We start from the raw sequence: 18,185 nt of genomic DNA, 5'->3' as shown, positions 1-18,185 counted from the left end.
CAAAATCCCAGGTAGGGCCTCACCTGAGGTTGAGTCAGGATTCTGGAGGTAAATTACGAACCACTACAGGATACAGGGACCCCAAACTTGCTGGTGTAAAAGTCTTCAATTCTGTGACAGAAATGGAGTCCCAGTGCTCTAAATCACATACAAATCACTTGGGAATTTTCTTAAAATGCAGAATATGAAGAATATGATTTATTAGGTCTGGGGTGGATGCAGAGCTTCTGCATTTGTAGAATGTGTTTAGTGCAGTATTTTGATGCTTTTACTCTAAAGACCAATGATGAACGTACTGACACTGTATAAAAGTTCAGGATATATAGAAAACAAGAGCCATGTTTACAAAATTCTTTATTTACATTTTAAGCTCACATTAAAACCTTTAAGAGAGAATGGCTAAGATGAAATATACAAAGTTGATATCAACACATACAGATTAATTTTTATCTCAAAAGAATCTTATAGATGGCTTTTGATGAACTCAGGGTTTTGGTTTTTTTCCCCACAAAACTAGTGTTCCCTTAAATCATGGTGTGAAAATGTCTTCCCACAAGAATAAAGTTAATTCAAATCATTCAAAAAAGCTGAGCAATAAAAGGCTAATTTTAATAAACAGCTATCCATATGCCATAATAGTTTTCTTTTTTAGAGTGTTGAGATGTTCAAATAGGTCCAAATATGATATGATAAATAAGTTTTAAATATGGAATGCTTTGGTTATTAGGCTTTGACTTGGCTTTTGGCATTACTTGTATATCATTCCAATGAGCCATTACAGGTAATCCATTCAAAACAAGACTTGCTTAATACTATGACAAAGCACTTAGCCTTGCCTTGATAGGGAATACCTTTAAGATGCTGACAATAGCAACATATTTCTCTTTTCCTTCCCTCAGGAAAAAAAAGAAATGAAAAAAATAAATTCATTCCCACATGTTAAAGTCCACCATAAAGTGGACTTTTTATTCATTCTTAAAGAAAAACGTTCTTCATAATAATACCTGTCCTGGGTATTTGTACATTATTGAAACACTAGACCTGTAAGAGCTCCTTCTATATTGTGAAAGCTTATGATTTTGTAATCTATTTATGTAAAATATGCTCAAGATTAAATATATAAGCAATGTATTTGAAGCTTCTGGGAAGGATTCACATTTAAAATAGTTTTAAAATCCAGGTTTTAGAAAAATAAATAAAATACTGTGATCAGTTCTACCCCACCCCCTCTACTTTTCTCCCTTCACAATTTGAGCTTAAGAGTTCAGGCTTCTAAAGAGCAGAAGAAAGCAAAATAGAATAACGCAGGTTTTGTGATCCACACTTTCTTTGTCTTAGCGTAACATATTATCACAAAGGCAAACTTGACTCTTTCCTTGAAATGAATATCCCATCTTCTCAGACTAATTTAAATAACTCTTAAGAAAGCCAAAGAAAGTTTAACCAGTGCTTTTAACAAACAAGTAGCTAAATGCCTATAAAAGAATACATAACTAGTGATTTTTAAGAGTGCTATTATAAAGTCTGAAAGCAAAACCTAAACATTTAAGTTCAAATTTAATCTCTTTAAAAGATTTTTTAAAAGCTGTAAATGCTATTATAAATTGCCAGTTAAATTCCCACTCTAGGCTACAAAAATAAACTGCTGCACAAATGTATAAATTTAAGGTAACTTCATGTTAATCTTTTTCCCTTTTATAAGTGCAGTAAAACAAGAAATAAAGCACCTAGATGTTGATTCAATTAATCATTTGAGCAGCATTTTGATTTTGGATAAAGGGATTCTAAATGTAGTCTAAAACTTTCCAGAAAGTCATATTTACATTCATTATACAGCATTTTATATACACATAAATATAGATTTATGAGAAATTAACCTACACTTTTCGTAATGTAAAAAACAACAAAAATTACAACACATGTGATCACATGCTAAAGCCAGTTATTTGAGAAATCTGCTTGGTGTTCAATTTTGATAGTAATAACCTTGAGTAACTTGAAGCATATCACATAAATACACCACAGATGCATAGTTTATTTATGACCTTAGTCCCCTAGGTCTATCCACAGTTTTAAGTGAAAAACATTCTCTGTTAAAGCCAATGCCATACAAGTACTTGGGTTGACTAGTAATGTTTGCACTGGGATGAAAGATTAGGGAAGGCATGATAGCAGATGTGACATGTTTTGAAGGGTAATTACAGGGAAGGATTAAAATTAATTATTTTTCCAGGGAGAAATCAGGACTTTCTGATAGTAAGAGCTATCCAGACCTGAAAAGGTTTGTTTCATGAGTTTGAATTCCAGTACCACAAACGGCCATACCTTGTCAGAGCTCTTGGAGTAAGGATTTCTGTGTTGGCCCTAGCTTGTCAGGTGGGACCAACAGATGGTTAGGCCACGAGGAACCTGAAAGTTGCTTGATGCAAATTATTTTGTTGAGATTTTTAAACATCATATGACTTCTTAGGCAGTTTTCGTGAATCTTTTGTCCCTGCCCATAAAGCAGTGCGTGATTTTGCTGTTACCGGTCTTGTAAATCGATGGGTTTGGCCTTCCAGGAATACATCAGAGTGAATTTTTCTTATCTAATTGCTGTTCCACAAAAACAAGTAGGTCACTAGAATGAGCTTTGTCAGTGTCCTAAACATAAGTCCTCCACCAATGGCTGGCTGGCTGGCTGAAGTAGGCTGAGAAGCAAAGCTTTGATTTGGGGGAAAATATTTACCCATCGTAAAAACGTTGACTGCTCTATAAAGTTCTGGTCTTGAGAACTGAATGGAAACAGCTATACCTGTAAGACAGCTAGACCTGTAAGAGCTCCTTGGCACTTTTTTACCTCAGATGGCATGCCAGTCCTCATCCGAGTAAGAAATTAAAGATTTTATTTCAGAGAGAGAGAGCACGAGAGGGGGGAGGGTCAGAGGAAGAAGCAGACTCCCTGCTGAGCAGGGAGCCCGATGCGGGACTCGATTCCAGGACCCTGGGATCATGACCCAAGCAGAAGGCAGACGCCTAACCAGCTGAGCCACCCAGGTACCCTCAGAGTAAGAAATTCTTATGATCAGATTTGAAGTGTTAGAAGAATAGGAAGCATGGAAATTTTAACCTATGTTAAGCAAATAACTCTTCCATAAGTTTTTAGCTCTAAAATCAAGGCTTTTCAGAAGAGTAAATTCACCAAAAATATCGAAATAAAAATCACAGAACAGCTCTAAATATAAGACAAATAAGGTCACATGGTTTATGCATTTCAGATTCTTAAAGAGGCCCTACAGTGTTTCAGGAAGACCATTCAAAGTATTGTTCCCTGAGTGCTTGAAGCAACCCTAAACGTAAGTTCATGAACTCCAAGACTTGAGAGAGAAACCCCCATGGTTTGCTTATCTCTCTTCTAAGAGTAGCTGTTTACTCCAAAGTGATTTGTTCAATGCTTTCCCTATAGTTCAAATGCTTTTAAGAACGTGGCTTTATCCATTTTTTAGAAGGTAAGCTCCCCGAATGAAACTTCTAAGGAGGAAAAAAAATGTTTAAAGTACAGTTTTAACATTAGTTAACAGTGCAGTTGAATAAATCAGTTGTACATCTAGAATACATCAAGGGTGGTAATACTGTCATAGCTGTTAAAAGGTAGAGTACTATGGACTCTGGCTTTTCTGACCTCTGTGGTTATTGAGCCCAGGGTCTGTTACCAAAGAACCAAAAGTATTAGAAACAGAATGACTTTTCCATATTTGAAGGTGTAAGAAGACATACATTTGTTTTTTAAATAAAGGTCAAAACAGTAGGCTAATCAGATCTCAAACTTTAAATATCTGGCATTTACACATAGCTTTATATATAATATTTAAAAAAAACTCATTCAAAACTGGGGTTTTAAGACTCTTGCATCGTGTTCATATATCTACCTTTTTGGTGGCTATTAGGATATTTTTTAAAAATTCAAAGCTTGGGAATAATTTAGTCTCTTTGGAAGAACTAATTATAATGAATGGAGACCAGTTCTGTTGCTGGCAGTTTTAGGTTGAGCTTAACTTTAAACCATTAAAGGTTTAAACAACAAATGGTTGAGAGAACTTACTGAAATGTTCCATCCATTTCAGTAAAGTGCACAAATATGAGTGTATCCTTTGGCTTGGCTATGACCTCAAGGGAGGTGTAGAAGTCAGTGGTGCTGGTGCCAGATTCCTGACTATGTTACTGAGGCTGGCAATCTTCTCTTCTAGGAGGTAATTTTTCTTCTCCGCTGTTTTTTGGCGCTGTTCAGTCATTTCCAGAGCTTTCAACAACTGGGCATTTTCAACATACAAATCCTTCACCATTGCATCTGCTTTAGTATTCTTGTAGAGCTAGAAACAGAACCAGAAACATCTTGACTCCATTTCTGTAATTAAGTTTAAAGGTGTGACATTAGGACAGTTGTTCATAAAGGCAAATGACGTCTATCAATTATATTCTTCTATTTTACAACACAGGTTTAACATCAGACCTGGCATCAGGGATGCAAGTAGAGCAAATCCACTTATTCCAAGCTGTTTCTTTGCATGCTGCTTGTAGAAGTCACTAACAAAAAGAACATATTAATATTTGAAGGCTCAAAAATTCAAGTCTTTTTCCACCTAAATAAATTAGGTATTACTTTTTCATTCTCTAAAAATATATCAAAATACTTTTATAGTTTCTGAGGTATAGAGTATGAACTTTAACTCTGGGAAGCTCAAGCACTTGTTAAGAACATTCATAGCTATAACCTACTGTTTATTTTAAAATTTGGTCCATGTATTGTATACAACAAAGGTAAGATTTGGGCAGTTACTTTTCCTTAACTCTTCCCCTTTTGCATAGTAGAGCTTGTCTAGAAGATATATTTTAATTTTTAGGATTAGAAGATCTAGTCTAGGTTGGGCTGGGAAAATTGGTCAGCAGCCCTGGGATAATTTTATTATAGTTCCTATTAATGTATTCCAATCCCCCTTTTCTCGTTACACCTCATTTTACACCCAGTTTTAACCAGGGCATCTGAAAGTACAGAGTTTTTAGGGAATAATGAACTGAAGCTTAGCTAATTTATTAGCATTTCAAAAGGCAATGATAAAGATGGTGACACTGAAGCCCAGGACCTAGATGACTGGCTGGTGTAACATACTCGCCTACTCTATTAAACTGTCCTAAGACAACTTTTCATCTCTCTCTCTCCCCCTTCTTTCTTCACTTTTAAAAAACACTTTGATGGCTCTTCATCACCTACAGAATGAAATTCAAACTCCATAGCTCAGCACTAAGGGCTCTCTACTGCCCACTCCTCCTTATTGCTCTAGTTTCTTCCGCTTCTTTCAGGACCGTATGAACTGTTAATGCCAAAATGTTTGTAGATGTCCACACCCCATATGTTGTCATAACTACATGATGTTCCCATAGCCTACAATGTCCTTCTCACATTTCTTCATCTGTTCAAATCTTACTCAGCATCAGTACTTGGTTTAAGAGGCCTTCAGGAAACTTGCTTTAAACTCCTGAGTTGGATCAAGTATTTCTTCTCTACGTTCTCCTCTGCTGAAGTGGACTCCATTTTCTTTATTTTTGAAATTACTACCTTGCCAAATGATCGATACCTTGTAAGTGAATTACAGTCCACATGAGCAGGATTTTGTTTTGTTCGCTGCTGTATCTCTAGTGCTTAGAACAGGACTTGGCACACAGTAGCTATGTTTTGAATAAGGGAATGATTAAAGGATTGAATAAATGTGTATTGTGTAAGACTTTCTTTCCATTTTGTGATTAAGACATTGGGCAAAGGAAAGTTCCAGTCTACCGCTGCATTAAGACCTTCTTTTGGGATGATTCTTCTTTTTATGTATCTAGAAAACCAGGTTGGACAGTTTCTGCCCCCGCCCCTCAGTTCTTCATCTCAGTTTCCAAAGCACTACAACACGTTCTATAAAGTAGTCCTTTTTTGCATGTCATCAGTGGTTACACAAATACTTTCTAAACACAGGCCACACCTGCCACCAGCAGGTGAAAAGGGTCAGTCTCCATAGTGGTCCTGGAATTCTGGGTCCCTATTCTAATTCAGAGCACAGCATTTTGGGGTCTGGTTATAGCCATAAGTACTTTTTGAGGTCATCATAGCTGTTGCAAACAGGAAAGCTAAAGTTCCATTTATCTTCCAGTTTTTTACCAACATAAATTTTCTGTTTATTTCCATAGAATATTTCCTGTCTTGGGCAAATAAAAAAAATCTACAAACATTAAATTTGAGCTGCTGAACTTTGTTAGGAATTAATTCGTTAGGTCCGTGTCAGTCTCTGTTAGCAAACGTACATTTTTGAAATTGTGGACCAACCTGCCTTAAAAGAGCTTTGGGAAAATAATGTAGAGAATACAGAATTCATACTTCTGGAGTGGTATGGGGGAGAGTGAATCCTAAATTCTGCTGTACATCTGTAGTAGCATTTGCCTTTATTTGACAACAGAAGTGAACAAGTTAATGGCGATAAAGGAATGGAAAACTGGAGTTAAAAGTGGAATGTGAGGTGGGTGGGTAGAGGTGACCCGGGAGGCTCACTTGTTCTTTGAGCTGATTCACTTTATCCTGAAGAAGCCTTTTCACCAGTTTCAATTTCTGTTCAACTTCCATCATTCGTTCCTCCATGACGGTCACTAGTTGCTCCTGGTTTCCCTGAAAGGAGGAAAAAAAGGGTATTATCATTGGAAAATCATGCCATACTAAAAACACTAGTAATTTATTTTTCCCCACAAGATGCCTAAAGAAAGGACAGGAAATGTTTGCCTTTGTAACTGGAAGGGTGGATTTCTGGAGAAATGGGGGTTCTGAACATTGCATGGGTTGCACGTTAGAAAAGAAATCCTATCAGAGAAGGAATCAAAGATTAAAAAAAAAAAATCTTACCTGTGTTACCATTTTCCCCTGAGATAAAGCCATATTCTTAAAACCCATAATTTAGTACCTGTGTGCATCTCCTCTAGTAAGATGGGTATCCAAAGTAAATTAAACTATGGTTATCAACCTTCCATCTGTGACTGGGGCCTTTGCCATACTGTGGGTCTCTCAAGAATAAAACAAAACTGTGTTTATTCAGGATCACCTAACATTTCCAATCAGCTTGCAATGTGCAGGTCCATTTCTCCTGTGTGAAATGGCTGGTTACTGTGATGTGAGGGTGTTTGTTAGTGTTCCTTTCCTCATAACAATCAGCCTCTTCCTGCCAGTTACTGTAGTCATCTGTTTCCCATTTTGACTTGTCAGTGTGAAGCAAACATCTGCATTGAGGATGGGTTTATCATAAAAGATTTAAAATTAAGAATTCTCTTCCCACACACGACTCCTAGATAAAATAATAGGGCAGAAGAAGACCCCCGGCTGCCCCTCCTCTCCTCACACAACAGTGATGGATGAAGGAATTCCGTGGGGTCTGGAGAGCCCAAGGACACAGAGACTTAGAGTGCAACCAACGGCCTCTCCCGGCAGGCCACTAAAATGTTCACATACAGAATTTCAGATTTTAAAAGGTTCTTCAAAACTCAGGTGTTAGTGGCTGATGATATAACTCCTCTTAAAAGCATGCAGAATGACCAAACATGGGTGGAAAGCCAACATTTGTTTGGATAAAATAACAGCATTTATTCAAATATAAGCAACTAAACCATGTGACCAATTTGAAGTCAAAAATTGTAGTATGTATAAGTCTAATGCAGAAAGTAAACCTCAAGAAATCAGGCCTTGAGAACATCTAGCTTTAAAAAAAATACTATATTTTAAAAGATATAATGGCTTTTTCAAAGTTCAAACGTAAATGGAAAATGCCTGATTTCTACTTGCCTGAAAAAAAGCAAAACAAAACAAAACAAAACAAAACCATAACAGATAAGTCGAAGAACATGGAACATGGCAAAAGAGGAAAAACAAAGGCAGTCATATATTTAAAATTTATTTTATTGTCAAAATTTTCCTTTTTCCTGTCAAAAAAGCATTATACATCTTATACAAAACAGTATAAATAACCCAAATTTTCTTCCAATTCCATATATAAAAGTAGTACCTCTTGTTAAAAATAGTTACAGCATATGGAATGAGAAAATATATAGAATACATCCTTTTAAGAATCTCAAGTCCACACTCTTTAAATGGTATAAATAAAACGATTCAAAACAAGCTGAAATTTGTGAATTTGATTCACAAAATCTGTCATTTCTACATTAATAAATAAGAGACATAATACTGCAAAGGCAATAATAATAATGATTTAAAAGAGCACTTGATTCCAAAACATTTTTCAGCTTATGTCTCTGTGTGTGTGTGTGCACGGGGTGTATGGGTGTGTGCATCTGAGTATCTGCCATGGTAAGAAATGCCATCAATAGCAGCCCAGTTTTCACAGGTGCCCAATCCTTCTGTAGGAATCTGCATGCACTGCTCGCTGCTCCGGTAGCAAGGCCTAGAGAAAGAAGGCAAGTGGTACACTTCACCCTGATGTCAAGATTATGTTTTGGGAGGAGTCTAAATTCACACATTTATAATGCAAACAATTTTTAAAAGCACACGAACACTACATATGCAAGCAAAGCAACACACAGGCAGAAGACATCACATCACTCCACACACAGAGGCAACATGCAGATTCTAACAATATTCTGTCGTTTTAAAATTAATGGCAGCTCAGTTACCAGAAATAGGAGAGTCTGCAGTGGCATTCTAGTGACAGCAATAAGCAGTCCACTCTGCCATCCAACTGGAGAAATTTTTTTTCTTTAGTACAAAAATCTTAACAGTTTTTGTCTATCTAATCCTGAAGTAATCGGAGTAAAAGGATATTGTTTTTAAACACTGGCAGGTAGGGTAGAAGAGCATGCTTTGAAAACTGTGTGTATGAGAAAGCAATAGATAAAATCTTCGCCTAATCCTTTGGTTTAAAATGTCTGTTAAAAACTGAGGTCAAGGGCGCCTGGGTGGCTCAGTTGTTAAGCGTCTGCCTTCAGCTCAGGTCATGAGCCCGACATCGGGCTCCCTGCTTGGCGGGGAGCCTGCTTCTCCCTCTCCCACTCCCCCTGCTTGTGTTCCCTCTCTCACTGGCTCTCTCTCTGTTGAGAAATAAAATCTTAAGAAAACAAAAACTGAGGTCAAGGTTTTATAATTCAGTTCTGTAATGAATTGTTGGAGCATCTGTTCAACACCCCACCAGCACAATTTTACTATTTGGAAACTGAAGTGGAATAGCAGCAACTTCCAAAAACGTGAATTTTTAAAGCACAGAAGACAAAATAATTTTAAGGTTTTGTTCAAAAGATTAGCTGACAGAAGCATATCATGACAAAGCACAGATATCTACTACTAGAAGGGGAAGACAGAACTGCTCCAGGGTATAATTATAGTGCTAATTTGAGACAATTACAGAGAAGGAGGTGGGGAAATTCCTTATGAAAAGTCAACTGAGAGACAACAGAAGAAAAGCATCCAAACCAGATTGAATTTAGAATTATACAAACTAAGGAATATTTTTATTTTATTCCTAGTTCTGAATAAACAAATTGGGCAAGCAAAAAGCATGAAGTGCTTCATTCCTAGTCAAGCTTTTTCAGAAGTCTCAAGAGAACTATTTGGAAACCCAGCTTGTATCAGATTGTGTCTGTAGTGCGCTAGGATAAGGCTAATTCAAAGGAAAAGGGAAAAGATGTTTATTTCCTTAAGAAGAGGTTTTCAAACTTGATCATTCTTAAAAATTAAGTTAAATGAAATACATCAACTCAAGTCACTGACTACACACTCTATTAGTTGTTTAAAGTCCCCACTTGTGAATTCTATGGAACTCAGCAGACTGTACCCCTCTAGTACAGGAAAACCCAGGTTGCTTTGTTAGTAATGCATATCCTAGAGTTGTACTTGAATTCTGTAATATTTTTGGCATCAGACAAATGTGAAGTCAAAAAACGTTAGGTCACTTGTACACTACGCTCAAGCGATCCTGAGACTTCATCAACTACGAATGTGCAAAGGAGACCCAGAACACTTCATTCCCCAGCTTCAAAGCTGAGAGTGCAAGAGCATCACTGCAAAAAAACCCAAACAAAACCCCCAAGTAACACTGCAGTTCTGTGGATTTGTCATACAGGTAAGATGGTGCTCTCTGACAGAGATTTAGGTTCTTTATCCCCACCTTTGAACGGGTATAACTTTCCCATAAACAGGCCAAATGAGGTGAGGTGAGCTGAATTAACCAGCAGGGAAGAAAGAGCCTCATACCTGCGGTGTGTTGGTTTCGGAGGTCCTGTTTTCAAGTTCCTCCTGCAGGCACTGGTTTGTCCTCTCAGCCTGCAACAGCTGGTGTTGAAGCTGCAGAAACTGCTCCCTGGGCACCATCGGGCAGGCTTGCTGCTGGCGCAGCTGGAGATCCCAAGCATGAGGGGATGGGCTAAGCATCACAGTGGACCTCAGGTGCTGCTTCTGGACGACAAAGGCAAAGCCCGGGTCAGCTGCAGTGCTTGGCAGCACAGAGCTACTCTTGAAAGTGTCAAGCAGAGTGAATGAAGCCGATGGATTCATTAGTGGCCTCTCAGACCCCCTGATAACTTGAAAACAGGACAGTACATGACTTGAGTAGAAGTAAGTCATTGGGAAGCGTCATTTTCCTTAGGAGATAATATAATTAGTTTTCGACTTAAAACACTGTACTTCCTCACTCTTGAGTGACTGTAAGGGCATGAGGTACACGCTATATATAATGTGTCTAAATTCTACTTCATTGTCTCCTTATACTAGAACATTTAATTACGCCTCGTTAAACAAACAAAATGCAGACAGGGTTGGAGTAAGCAAAGGGGAGAAAGTGGTTATGCTTTAGGGTTTTGCCACTTTACTTACCATTCATAAAGATTCTTAAAAGCAAATGTTCAAGGACTATATATTTTCCAGGATAGACAAAGAATCTCATATCTAAAATTCTTTTACCCTATTTCAGTTTACCAATGTTCAACTCTTAAATAGCACTATAAGATAAGCAATTCTGGGACAAAGGGTGATATCCTAGAATCCCCGGGAATTGAAGTATATGGAACAGAAATATTTGTTCAAGCCAATGAGGAAATGATATGTGTATCACATGCCAAAGCTGGGGAGAGGAAAAAGGAGAAGGAGAACGCACTGCATTTGGCCAGTGAGGCATGCCACTCCACATCTGTCGACACATTCAGCAGACAGAGGACCCCGCAGAAGGCATGCAATGAACATGACCAGACTCAAGTACCAGACTCAAGAAACAGCTCCTCCAGGCTTGTGAGAAGGGAAAAAGGCCCTCCACGACACAACTATAATTAAATGTCATGAAACTTCAGAGCCACTATCCATTTCCTTAAATCTAAATTTCTGAGGTGGGAGATTACCCATTTTGAAATTTTCTAGTTGTAGATTCAGAAACCCACCATTTTATTTTCAGGACTAAAAAATAGGGAGAATTATGATCCCATGATTTTATATCAGCAGGATGATTTTCTTCATCTAGGTCTTTAAATACTGAGGAAAATCCTGGTATACATGGAAACAGAGACATATTCCATAGTTAAAGTAAAATGAATATTGGCTCTTACGTATTTACTAACTGTTAGAGTCAGTAAAAATGATTACGTGAACAAGGAGTCTAATGAGATATCTCCATGCTATGAAATGCATTGAAAGAGAATGTTCTACCTTCACACACTAGCTCAGGCAGAGAACTGCACCCTTCTCTGCTAGTTCCAACCACAGAGTTCTAGGTGCAGGTTAGCCACAGACAAAACAAAAACAAAAGAAAATTACAGGAGTCATAAAAAGAGGAAGAAAAGTATGAGTTATAAAAAGAGAACAGTTAAAACTGGGTATATTATATACCTGAACATGTGTGCTCTAGTCAGGAAGGACTTATAAAGGACAACATTTACATTTCTCTGTATACCAATTTTACAGACCTTAAAATGTCTCATAGCTCTCATCCTGCAACTGCTTCCTCACCTACTGTGATTTGGCTAGTTTGTGAACTTACCACCTTTACCTCCACCTGTCCCAACAGAATTATTTAGAACATTCCAGGTCTAGTCTGGATGGACCTGATACTAAATACTTTTATAGTTTATACCTGATACTAAATACTTTTATAGTTTATATTCTGCATCTCCAAATGGCAATTTTATTGCTCAAGTGTTGGAACTGTTGGCTAGGCTGACTTGAGAACTGCTGATGCAGATTGTAACACTTTTCTTGAACCTTCAAATTCAGTTATTTAGAGAACATTGCCTCATGTCATTGAAAAAGCCCTGGAGTAGGAATTAAAGATCTCAAATCACTAGACTAGGAAAAGGAAGAATTTAATTGCCCTAGGCTATGGGTACATATTGTATTAGCTGTGACTTTTTTTTTTTTTCTTTGAAGATTTTATTTTTAAGTAATCTCTACACTCAACACAGGGCTCAAACTCATAACACTAAGATCAAGAGTCACACGCTCCAACAACTGAGCCAGCCAGGGGCCCCTAGATCAGTGACTTTTAAACTGACATAGAAGGATGAGGAGAAACTCCTTCCCACAAGGGAGGACATACATCAGATTAGAATCGCCTAGAGAGCTTTTCTTAAAATCCTTGATCCCAAAGATTCTGATGTTGGAACATCTCCTCCCCCTGCCGCCTGCCCCTCACCCAAACCCAATGAGAATCCCTGCCAAGTCAGAGGAATGTACCTATCCCTCAGGTGAGGTGCACACAAAAAATGGTGTGAAAACCACTGTATGCGCCCCAAAGTGGCCTCATCTATAGATGTCAGAACATAAATAAAAACCCACTTTGTAGGGCTGGTGGGATAGGGAGTTATCGTTTAATGGTTAGAGTCTTTGGGGTGATGCAAATGTTTTGGAAGTAGCGGTGAGGGTTGTAGAACACTGTGAATGTAATTAATGCCACTGAATTTTAAAATGGCAAATTTTGTTCTGCATATATTTACCACCATTTAAAAAATTAATATAACAAAGTCATCGAAGTATATACTTTAAATAGGTGAGCTATATGGTATATGAATTACATTTTAATAAAGCTGCTGAAGAATCCAATTTGTATCGGTCTGTACAGAGTTAATAGCTGTCTTATTGCCTAAAGAAAGTTTCATTAGAATAGTGTATGAGATGTTCTTTTCAGTGTTCCGATGGAAAATTCAAGTCTTTCCTTTAGTTATTCAGCTCTAGTACCATGAACATCCGTTTACTTCATCCATTAGCAAATATTTACTACTAGATCAAGGAGAAAAATAATGAAGGGAAATTGCTTATGATAGTTAAACATGTGAAGTGGGGTTAGGAAGAGAGAGAGGTTTCTGAGGCCGGCTAGAGCAGGTGGGAGATGGATGGGCCTGCTGGCAGAACATTTGGGGAAGATCTACCAGTGACTAAGTATACCCTGTTACTTTTCAATTTGGTATGAGACATGTGGAGCTTAGCTTCAGATATCTTATTCATCACAGTATACAATTATTTCATCAGAAAGCATCTCTACATCTAAACACAGCCTGCAGCTCAAGCTTTGGAACACATTTATTATGTGCTGTCAGAGAAAGAAAAAAAGCGTTTGGAATTTCACTATTTATAGTTTCATCTCCCTATTAGTGGATAAATCAGAGAACATAAAATTGGCAGAAACCTCAGCGGTCATTTAAATGTCAGTGTGACATATCTGCCCATATTTCACATTTAAAAACCATCTATTTAATCTCTCTCATCCTATAATTCTGGCTCTAAAATATTTGTTTACACACGACTTTTTAAGAGCACAAAAAGATGTTTTCTACCCATGCCTCTCTACCTTAAATAAATTTTACAGTTCACCACGTGACATTTTCATCTACCCCAAGCAAAGTATCTCAGTGAAATTTGTATTGTTAAGGAGGATTTGTACGTAAGTTGTTTTATATCCTATCATTGTCTTTAGTATTCAGAAAGCAGTCTAGTAGACTGGAAACTCAGTGTCCAAGCTGACAAGTTTTACAACTCCATTTTTATATTTAACAGATGTACCTCTCACAAGGCAGTGCTGAGTTACAAATGTAGTAATGAACAGTGACAGCCCTGGAAGATTAAACTTCTAAATGCTAATGCTCCCAAATTCCCTGCACGGATTTCCTAACTAAAGAGGTTGTTAGCAACCCATCTGTAAAACACTACAATAGGGAAGGTGTCAGGAAACTTACAACCTCAGCGGTGGTGGGGGAGCTCTGGGTCTCTTGGCCAAGATCAGACAGAGTCCCTGCCACCTGAATTTGTGGAGGTATGGGTCCTTGCATTTTAGAATAGTCAACATGATTCCTTCCTCTCTGAAGCAGTATGAATTCCTGTGACTATGTAATGAGCAACAACGTCTATCAAACTTGGTAAGACAGACCAAAGAATTCAGCTTGGCAGCATACTTTTTCACTTTTCTTCATAATAGGAATTCAATGCTATGCTAGTCTCTCCCAACAAATGGCACATTCATGGATTAAAATATTCTTCATAGCTAAGGCCAGTTGCTTAAAAACTTACCTCCATTAGCTGCTCATCCAGTTTTACTTGTTTCTTTTTCAGGCCTTCATTTTCCAAATGAATCGTTTCTAATTCTCTTTCAAGGGAATTCATCTGACTGACCTGCTAAAAAACAAAAAAATTCCCTTTAAAAAAACGAAACACACTTGAGTTGCTCTGCTTTATTTTGACAAATTTATGCTAGTCAGAAATCTTAACCCTTGGAAGAAAGCAGAGTTCACTCATTGAAGGAAAACAATATAATTCAGTGCACTGATTACATTTAAGTAGGATAGTTTTTAATCACCATTGCTTCCGTGGAATAGATTCCAGAAGGCACCTGGCTTTCAAACTTCAGTGCTGCTCACTTAAGAAATATATCCAGGACATAGTCCACACACATAACCAATTATAAGTACATATCACTGAAAGAGAACTTTCATGAAATGAAATTTATCCTTACCATGAGCCATGGACTCTGATATCTTCTAGCATATCTTATTAATAAAAAAGGCTGATATTTCACTAAATCAATTTCATGATCCTCTACTATGGATCTGCAGTGGGAAAAACACTGTCTTAAGGCAAAGTTTAAAGGCTTAAAACTGAGAGTAAATAAAACCTGAGTTGGAGAACTTTCTCAATTTTAAAGATGAAATTTGAAGATTTTGTGAGTATCCATTTTTAGAATTCTCTATTATAGGAGGAATGTAATGAGCTACATGACCCTGGAATTCAGAATATTGCTAAGTAGAAAATATATGACACTTGTAGAATCCTGATTTTGGTTTCTATCAAAAAGAGCTGAGGAGAGGAGCAAAAATTGTTAAAGAGAAGTGTAAGCTTTTCAGGCTAAAACTATCATTAGACTTTTCCCTTAGCAGCTGGATGAAACCCTTTATCTTTCTGAAAAGTTTATATACCTAAAACTGAATGGTATTTCCCCGTTAGAGCACAAACCAGTCTTCTTACTGCCTATGGTCATGATAACTTTCACAAACTTAACATTTTCATACAGTTTTTTTTTTTATTTTAAGATTTTATTTATTTATTTGACAGAGAGAGACACAGCGAGAGAGGGAACACAAGCAGTGGGAGTGGGAGAGGGAGAAGCAGGGTTCCCGCCGAGCAGGGAGCCCGATGCGGGGCTCGATCACAGAACCCTGCGATCATGACCTGAGCCGAAGGCAGACGCTTAACGACTGAGCCACCCAGGCGCCCCATTTCATACAGTTTTTATAACAGAAGTAATTGATTGTTCATCATTCTTCCCAGATTTTTACATAAACCATAATTTTCAGAAGAGGAAGATAACAGTGAAAACTCTGAGTTTTAGTTTAGAAGAAAAAAGAAAGAAAACAAGTTAACAACCAGAACTCCCAGGGTAACACTGGTCTTAGAACTCTTACTTCATGGAACAAAGTACAGAAAGCAAACTGAGTGATGCTACGGTTTAACCACGTGGTAGCCAGTCTCCAAGATGGTCCCTACTGATCTCCACCTCTTGGGGTTTACAGTGTTGTGGAGTTTTCCTGTACCAGGGTTAGTCTGTGTGACCAACAGAAGATAGCAGAAATGATGGTGTGTCACTTCCAGGACAGCTTATAAAAGGCACCACAGCTTTTGGGATCTCTCTCCTATCACTCACTGCCATGATCTGAGAGAAGGCCCAGGCAGTGAGGAGCTGAGGTCTCTGTAATCAGCCAGCAAGGAATAGAAGCCTCCTCCTAACAGTTACATTCCTGAACTTAGAAGTGGATCCTTCAGTAGCAGTGAAACCTTCAGATAAATGCAGTCCCAGCTGATGTGTGGACTGCAGCCTCATGAGCCCCTCAGCCAGAAGCACTCAGCTAAGCTGCTTCTGAATGCCCCACCCACAGAAACTGTGAGACAACAAATGTTTGTTGTTTTGTTACACAGCAATAGGTAGCTAATACAGACCATATTAAGATGTTTCTAATATTCAGGATATATACATTTAAAAATAGATTTTACTAACTTAAAAGGGCTATAATACTACTGAAGATTAAGCATCTTCATTATGAATACTTAAAGTTAACTGCTCCTTTTCAACCATCCCTGAATCAAAAAGAACTATGATACTATTTGATAAGATTACGAAAGTATAGATAGATGGAAGAACCAAAATATACCACTGTAATCAATCATTTTGTTGGAAGCATGCAGGGAAAAAAACATACACATAGGGACACATCATAGTAAAGAAACAGACACACGGTATAAACTCTTAAAACTCACCTTCTTATTAGTAGGAGATCGTTCCTTTTGAAACTGTTCACACTCTCTCTTCAAGCTCATCTTCTCTTGCTCTGTGGGCTTCATAGTACCTGATGGGTTTAGATGTTTTTGGTGCTTGGGGGGGAAGAAGGTTGGATTCCAGCTGACGGACCTTAACAAGAACATACGTGAGAGGAAGAAATGTTAATATAGTCATCTAGCAAGAAAGAAAAAAAATGAACATAAGGAAAGTTGTTTTTTTTTTCAGCACTTGGGTTTTGTTGTTTTTTTTTTTTTAATTTTTTTTTTCTTTAAGATTTTATTTATTTTTTGACAGAGACAGCGAGAGAGGGAACACAAGCAGGGAGAATGGGAGAGGGAGAAGCAGAGAGAGAGGGAGAAGCAGGCTTCCTGCCGAGCAGGGAGCCCGATGCAGGGCTCGACCTGAGGACCCTGGAATCATGACCTGAGCCGAAGGTAGACACTTAATGATTGAGCCACCCAGGCACCCCAGGTTTTGTTGTATTAAAAACACTTTTTTTTTTTTCAGTCAAGTCTGCCAATTCTTTTTTTTAAGATTCTATTTATTTGAGAGAGAGAGCAAGAAGCAGACTCCTGGCTGAGCAGGGAGCCCCGATGTGGGCTCGATCCCAGGACCCCGAGATCATGACCCGAGCCGAAGGCAGCCGCTTAACTGACTGAGCCACCCAGGTGCCCCAAGTCTGCCAATTCTTGAACTCTACTTTTTTGGATTTCAAAAGATCTGAGGTAAATCTATTTTTAGTCTGTATGGGTCTAAAAATCCAATGACTGTAAGGATCAGACTGAGAAGAGGGGACCTCTGGATCTACCAATCAGCTGGGAGTCAACAGTGTGGCGTGGCTGTCAAGAAAACAGATGTAGTCCTAGGCATTTTCTCTCTGATAGGAGCATAACTCTTAGGAGTCAATGAGGTGATGGTCCCATCCACTTTGTACTGGACTGTTCACACCTGAAACAATGCATTTATATCAACCAAGTTCCACGAGGACAGCTACCATGTCTGTCTTGGTCGAGTCTGCACCTTCAGTGAGAGCAGAGTTTCTGACATAGAGCAGCTGTTCTAAATGACTATCTGTGGCTCTTCAGAGAGTTCTTCCTTAAAAGAAGTGTTTAAGCATAGGTTCATCATAGTTGGTCAGCTACTTAGCAGAAGTAAAGAATATAAACATCCATTTAGTGGTTGGAAAAGATCCTCTTTAGAGACCATTCTCACCTTGAAATGCTGAGTCTTTAAAAAGGGGTACCTTTGGGCGCCTGGGTGGCTCAGTCGGTTAAGCGACTGCCTTCGGCTCAGGTCATGATCCTGGAGTCCCGGGATCGAGTCCCACATCGGGCTCCCTGCTCAGCAGGGAGTCTGCTTCTCCCTCTGACCCTCCCC

General features: G+C 38.3%; 1 protein-coding gene across 1 annotated transcript in view; it reads right to left on the bottom strand.

The window, feature by feature from the left end:
* Nucleotides 1-512: 512 nt before the first annotated feature.
* Nucleotides 513-18,185, bottom strand: part of NIN (ninein) — a 97,436-nt gene continuing 79,763 nt past the window's right edge. The window contains 6 exon segments of the mRNA XM_034992762.1: nucleotides 513-4,349; nucleotides 6,566-6,679; nucleotides 10,259-10,459; nucleotides 14,549-14,650; nucleotides 16,787-16,909; nucleotides 16,911-16,937. Of these exon segments, the coding sequence (XP_034848653.1) occupies nucleotides 4,140-4,349; nucleotides 6,566-6,679; nucleotides 10,259-10,459; nucleotides 14,549-14,650; nucleotides 16,787-16,909; nucleotides 16,911-16,937 (777 nt within the window). The 3' untranslated portion in view covers nucleotides 513-4,139.

This window comes from Mirounga leonina, unplaced genomic scaffold (genome assembly GCF_011800145.1).
Source record: "Mirounga leonina isolate KUSES-001 unplaced genomic scaffold, KU_Mleo_1.0 Mir_82, whole genome shotgun sequence".
NCBI lineage: Eukaryota > Metazoa > Chordata > Mammalia > Carnivora > Phocidae > Mirounga > Mirounga leonina.
The sequence above is the reverse complement of the archived record's forward strand: the minus strand, read 5'-3'. Positions and strand labels throughout refer to the sequence as shown.